We start from the raw sequence: 6990 nt of genomic DNA, 5'->3' as shown, positions 1-6990 counted from the left end.
ACAGGGGTGCCCGAAATAAACCCACACAAACACGGGGAGAAAATGCATACTCCACACAGGAAGGTTCAATCTCATGACCTCAGAACTGTGCTGCACACGCGCTAACCACTGCTGCGCCGTGCTGCCCCTGTATGTTTATATACTATCTATAATAGACTTCTGTCAAAATGACTCATCCTGTAAGGAAAGAAGGCACACTTGAAAACTCTGTTGTAGGTGTAGGATTACACCCAAGTTTAACTTCCAGTACAATGTTAATGAATTACCGTATGTTCATTCATTCATATTAGCCCCAGTTATATTCTTTGTTTACTCATGTACATATAACCTAAATCATAACTGTAAGCCTGAAAGGGAGTGGAACGAAGAAAACTGTGTGATTGCTTTAATAAAATTAAAGGAATGTAATAAAAAAAAAATCAAATTTTTGATTTCATTTTTTTTTTTGAGGATTCAAAAGAAACTATAAAAACATAAGAAATACAATAAAAAGCAACATGTATTCATGAAAATAAAACTGCATCCTTTTGGAAGTCTAAATAAAATCAAATTAATACAATTTAAGTTTTATTTCTGTGCAAACGTCAAACATGTCAATGCATGGGTAAAATGCAGCGGCATCCATTCTCTCTCTCTCTCTCTCTCTCTCTCTCTCTCTCTCTCTCTCTCTCTCTCTCTCTCTCTCTCTCTCTCTCTCTCTTTGATACTAAATCAACGCCACCATCCTGGGCATGGGCAACAACAGACAGACACCCGGTATAGCCATTAATCACAATTACACCATCCCCTGATCTTAAACTGGCATGCGGGCAAGGAAAAACCTCAAACCTCACTATGAGGGAAATAAGAGACCTTCAGAAAAGGGCACACAAGTGGTAACCCCCCTTCCAGGATTACCAGGCTGCAATAGACGTTGCATTGGGTAACAATACACAAAATGTAGTCAACAGCAACAATAAACATAGGTAATATGTAAAATTGTTTAAAAAGTTCAAGAAGTGCAAGACTGTAATGACGCAGCTTCCCTTCTTAGCCGACTGGTTGATGCAGATGATGACATGCTTCCGGTCCAGTTGCTGGTTCCCTGACTCATCCCGATCGTCCCTCTTGCTTCATTTTGCCACCAGTCGGGCAGCCGGAAAGGATTTTAACACTTACCGTATTTTCCGCACTATAAGGCGCACCGGGTTATAGGGCGCACCCCCCAAAAATAGTTTTTGGTCCTATATTTTCCATAGAAGAGGCGCACCGGATTATAAGGCGCTACAATGGGAACGTCGACAAAACAGTCAGATAGTTCAGTCCAACTTATTACCCCCTTAACATTCCCAAAGCTTGCAAAGAAGCAAATACGTGTCTCAGACATGTACGGAAACGGTGTCTCTACGATGTCACTCAAATGCATCGTCCAAATATCATTCGGAAGGTTAAAGTCTTGGGATTCAAGAAATGCCAACTATTTCTTAGTTTCTATTTTATTTTTTGCTGGCAACTGTGTGGACAGAAAAAGTAAGAATTTTATTGTGCAGGGAAATGGGGTTCTTTACTGTGCATATGACAATAAACACTTTGAATTGAATTTAGTATAAAAATAGACTCATCACAGAAACATCAAGATCGTTCTAAAACAGGATACCGGCAAAATATAAAGCCGCATAGCTCACCTAAGTTCTCTTGCAGCCATCACGTTCAATAATATACGTAACCATGGTCTTCTTACAACCGTGAGTGTAGTAAATCCAGGAGAGTAAAATATTTACAAATACAGAATAGTAAAAAATGTTTTCTCTATGCCGTAGTGCAACCCAACGTGTGATTCACATTCATCTTTTTCGGCCAGTTGCAGGCTTTCGCCCCTTTAGCCTATGCGAGCCTGTAAATGATAAAAAGGATCCGCCACCTTTACCTCCGAACAACTTTAGCCAATAGTGACTGATTCAAATGATGATTGACACATTGGTCAGGAAATGAAACGCCGGTTTATGAATCCCAGCATACACCGTGGACTACTTCGCCTTCGGGGGAAAATCGAGTCGGCGGCTGCTTGCCTTATTTGTAAGACTTTGCGACTTCATATTGATCCATATATCACTGTATTATAAGGCGCATGGTCAGCTTTTGAAAAAAATTAAGGCTTTTTGGTGCGCCTTATAGTGCGGAAAATACGGTACATTAAGGTTGAAGATCTTATCTCAGAGGGCAGAGCATTTCACCGCACCAAAGCCCGGATGGAAAATGCTCTCAAGCCTGCAGATTTCTTCTTGGCTCTTGGAGTAACGAGTAGACCATCATTTTCCGAGCAGAACAAACCCCCAAAAGATGAAAAAAAAAGAGTTTATTTGAGCGTGTCTAAACAATGCATGGACATTAGGTGTTACTCTGCTGCTATCTACTGGCTTCAAGTGATGATAGCATCCTTAAGTTTTAAAATAACACACCCCATCTTTATGCGATAATGCCCTGCATGATCTCTTTTTACTGTTTAGTCAATCACCGCCATCCCGATCGTGTTTGAGAGGGACCACATCTCATTTTATTGTGATTTTTTTTCGTTTTATTTCCTTTTTTACCAATAATAAATGGTACCAAGAAAGTTAGTGATAAGGGTAAGGTAAAGTGGAAAAAGTGATAACAAAGATCGGATGGAAGAAGGAAACTTGTGAAATACAAAAATGGTGTACAAGTGTCTGCCATTAATGCACTGATGGAAGGTACAGTTAAAATGTTGTATATTTAGCTTTTTTCCAGAATGTTAATCTTTCTTAAAGTTTTAGGGGGTCACTTATATGTGAGTAATTGGTACTTGCTGGTCATTTAAAAAAATCTTTAATATATTCTAGTATACATGCTTTAAACTGCACAATCCTTTCATTCGATGCATTTAAGAAGTGTGCATTTTTCTTGATGTGGGTTGGAGCTTGTCATTAGGTTAGAAAAGTGGCTACTGCAATTAGACCAGTTGAAAACCCCTATACTAGAAGATTGTAAATGTTCCCACTGCCAACAAATGTGCCTAGTTTCATAAGAATACATGATAGTCTAAGCCAGGGGTGTCAAACACATTTTAACTCAGGGGCCACACGATAGAACAAACATTCTGTCGGGGGCCGGACCCGTAGATTAAAGAGAACGAAACAGAGAGATAAAGAAATAAGAGAAAGAGGGAGGGAAAAGGAGAGAGGGTGGGACAAAGAAAGAAAAAGAGAGAGAGAGGGAGAGAGCATGAGAAACAAAAGATAAAAAGTCATGAGAGAGGGGGAAAGAAAGGGAGAGGAAGAAAGAAATCCAAAGAGAAATAGAAAGACAAAAGGAGAGAAAAGAGAAAAGAAAATGCAAAGGGTATGAAGACAGAAAGAGAAAAGGAAAAAAGGAAGTTAGAGCAAAAGAAGTTAAAAAGACACAGAGAGAAAGAGACAAAGAGCAACAAAGGAAGAGAAAAAGAGAGACACGGAGAGTGAAAGAGACGGAGACAGAGTCGGGGAAAAGGGGTGGAAAAGAGAGAGAGAGAGAGAGAGAAAGAGAGAGAAATAAAAAAATACAAGTACAGTGTCTTTGTTTGAGGCACCTGGCTTTGGCAACATCAAGTTGACATATTTCAACCTGCAGCTTGTTTTTCTCTTGCGCTTCTCTGAGTGTTGTCTCGTGGGCCGGATTCAATCCCTTAGCGGGCCTGATCTGGCCCGCGGGCCGCCTGTTTGACACCTGTGGTCTAAGCCCTGAAATTGGCATTGTGTTCTTGGCGAAGATTACGCTTCAGGTAGAGCGTTTTACGTAAAACCATAAACTTAAGTATCTTTTTTGTTTTTTTTTGTGAGAATTTAATAAAAGAACTACTCAAAATCAGTATCTAGTTATATTACTGTCACATGGGCACCACGGGGTTGCGTGCTGCGTCCTCTGCTCTTCACTTGGCTGACCTTTGACTGCACACCAACATCCAGCTCCATCAACTTCATTAACTTTACGGACGACACAACTGTGGTGGGTCTCAAAAACTGCAAAGATATATCCTACAGGAGTGAATTGAGCAGGCTGGCCCAGTAGTGTAGGGATAAAGATCTCCTTAATGTGGAGAAGACCAAGGAAATTGTTGTCGATTCAGGACGGCGCACACCGAGCCTGCCCCACTCACGATCGACGGTGCTGCGGTGGAGAGGCTGCGCAGTATCAAGTTCATAGGTGTGCATATCAGCGAGGACCTGACCTTGAGCCATGACATCCTATCCCTGGCCCAAAAAAGCCCATCAACACCTGTACTTTCTCCGCAAACTCATGAGAGCAAGAGCCCCATCCCCATCATGCTCTCATTCCACAGAGGCACCATCGAGAATATCCTGACCAAATGCATCATCGTGTGGTATGGCGCCTCCACCGTGTCCTACCCAAAGACCCTGCAGCGCATTGTGAGTTAAGCAGAAAAGATAATTGATGCCCCCCTCACACACACCCTGGACATCTACAACTCCTGCCTCACCCACAAAGCCACCAGGATAAAACATTTTTATTTTTACTTTTTTTAATTCACTTTTGACTGGATCAGACTTGAATCTTGAAGCCCTGAGAGAAGAAAGGCGGCGCCTTTTGGCGATCTTCTCTTTGCCTTCCTTCATCCTCTTAGCCAGCAGCTTGGCATAACTCTGATGCCTCCTCCTTGTTCTTCTGAATTTGCCTCTTCTCGAGGGATATACGGCGACGTTTGTGCTGCAGCACGCGAGGTATGACCAGTCTTTGAATCTTCGGAGCCTTTGATTTTGGCTTCTAGCCCTCCTTAGTCACAGGCCTCCTCTCAACATATTGTCTGACATGATACCCTTGGCCAGGTTGAAGAGTTTGCGGATCTTGCTGGCCCTCTTGGGGCCAAGGTGGCGGGGGCAGTACTGTCGGTCAGTCCTGGTATGTCTTTCTTGCCTTTCTTGACAATGACCAAGCTGAGAACGCTGAGGTTGGCGTCAACGATGCAGCCGCGAACAGACTTTTGCTTGTGTTCGCCGGTCCTGCGGGGACTGTAGCAGGAGTGACCCTTGCTGAGAAGTAAGCGGACGCGGCCGTGTGTCAGGACGCCTTGCTTCATGGGGAAACCCTGCTTGTCATTGCCTCGCTGATGCGCACAACATAACCCTTTAGACGGAGCATGTTGGGTTAGGATAGCAGGTGAACCCACATCTCACACCCTCTTCAACCTGCTGACGTCAGGAAAAAGACTGCAGTCTCTTAGAGCCAAAACAGGACTCTGAACTCTCTTCCTGCCCTACCGCCTCCCTTGCTCCTGCATTCTGCCATTGGAATACAAAACTGTTCTATTTAGATTCCGGCTACACTTTGCTATATTTTATTTGAAACCTATATATTTTTATTTGCATACTTTTATCTTTTTATATGCAATTTATTTTCTAACCCTAAAAGACAAAAGAAAACTTGCTCCTAATTGCTCTTGCTGCTATTTGTTATTTGGATTGTGCCTTATTATTGCATGTTTGGACATGGGTAAGAGGAAGTAATTTCATCTGTGCTGTATGTTGTGCATATAGCATATTTGTCAATTAAGTTGGAAGTTACATTAGTTATTTCTCATTTATATCATACCTTTTTTTAGCAAGTCAGTGAAAAAAACAAAGCAGTTGGTTGCTAAGTTGTTATGTTGCAATTTACACAAGATATTATTAGTTCACTATTAGTGAGTAGTTGGCTAGCATTTGTTTTGTTAGAGCAGCAGAGCGCTGCATACACTGTACATTTGTTGAGTGACATTTTTAGAAACTATGTTCGCACTGAGCTTACAGAATGCTAATTGTTTTCCCTTTTTTTGTCTCTCCATTATTTCATCAGAGGTTTACCAACGAGGACCACTTGGCTGTACACAAACACAAGCATGAGATGACACTAAAGTTTGCACCGAGGACAGACTCTGTGATCATCGCAGGTAATAATTATGCTAATCTATACCAGGGCTCATCAATTACAAATGTAAAACCTCTGGATAGAAAATGTTACTCATTTGTCCAGAGCTAATACATGGTAGTCAAACTTTCTGGACCGTGTGTTTCATTTTTTTGCCTTAAAGATTGTATGCACTGAAATAATCAGGAGGTTTTGGACGTCATAAAAACATTTATTTTCAGTATCAAACTGATATTCTTTCCCTCATCATATTACCAATAAACACCACAACATAAAAACAAAAACACAAAAAAGCTCAACTATCGACTACTTCAATAGTCGACTATTATAACCGCAATCGACATTTCGTTCTGTGTACATTGTTACACAGAATGACAATACAAGGAAATTATTATTATTATTATTATTATTAATCATAAAAAAAAATTCTCCTAAATTTGCATGAAGTTGATTATGTGGCAAATGATGATAAATTAAACAAATACATATTTGATTGAACATACGACAGATTTTTACTAAAATTAAAATGAATACCCCTTTTAAAGCCAACTTGGCAAAGTGCTTGGTCAGGAGAAACATAAATCTATAGCTAACCCTCTGTCCATGTTTTAGGGGCAAGCTAATAAATTCAACAAAATCAGCATTTTTAACACTTTAAAGCAAGAACAGGCTCATTAGCAGAAGCGAATAAACAAATTATGTCCATTTTTTAAAGTATATTTAGTGGTCAAATGCAAAGTCTGTAACAATAAAACTTAATAATTCACAACGATTTGAAGTCAAACTGTTTTAACACTGAGGTTTATTGTTTTTAACATTTTTAACAACTGACTTTTGATTTTAAAACTGCATACATTTTATTCCTTCTACACATGTTCTCTTTTATAGCGAAATATACGTGTATACAAATGTACAGATGCATGTCATCAAAATAGTGTTGGCATGTACTTGACTTCAATTTTACAAAGACAAATTAGATTGTGTTTTATTCAACTGTCCTTTGCCATTCTCTATATGTACGTGCATCACAAGTTACTGCCATGATACGTAAAGCCTGCTTTGCAAACTATGCAAGTAGTCTTTTTGATAGCC

The 6990-nt window shown here is 40.2% G+C and overlaps 1 protein-coding gene and 1 pseudogene across 4 annotated transcripts in view; one reads left to right on the top strand and one right to left on the bottom strand.

The window, feature by feature from the left end:
• The window catches only part of atf7a (activating transcription factor 7a), a 56368-nt gene that overhangs the window by 31326 nt on the left and 18052 nt on the right, over positions 1 to 6990 (top strand). For all 4 annotated transcript variants that reach the window (XM_088330610.1, XM_088330609.1, XM_088330608.1 and 1 more), the window contains one exon: positions 5827 to 5920. In XM_088330610.1, coding sequence (XP_088186736.1) covers positions 5827 to 5920 — 94 coding nt within the window. The remainder of the gene's footprint in view (positions 1 to 5826; positions 5921 to 6990) is intronic.
• LOC148368627 (small ribosomal subunit protein eS6 pseudogene) lies at positions 4457 to 5133 on the bottom strand (annotated as a pseudogene).

This window comes from Urocampus carinirostris, chromosome 3, assembly GCF_059441175.1.
Source record: "Urocampus carinirostris isolate Australia breed hairy pipefish chromosome 3, RoL_Ucar_1.0, whole genome shotgun sequence".
Classification (NCBI taxonomy): domain Eukaryota; kingdom Metazoa; phylum Chordata; class Actinopteri; order Syngnathiformes; family Syngnathidae; genus Urocampus; species Urocampus carinirostris.
Note: the sequence above shows the minus strand (reverse complement) of the source record. Positions and strands in the feature narration are given on the sequence as shown.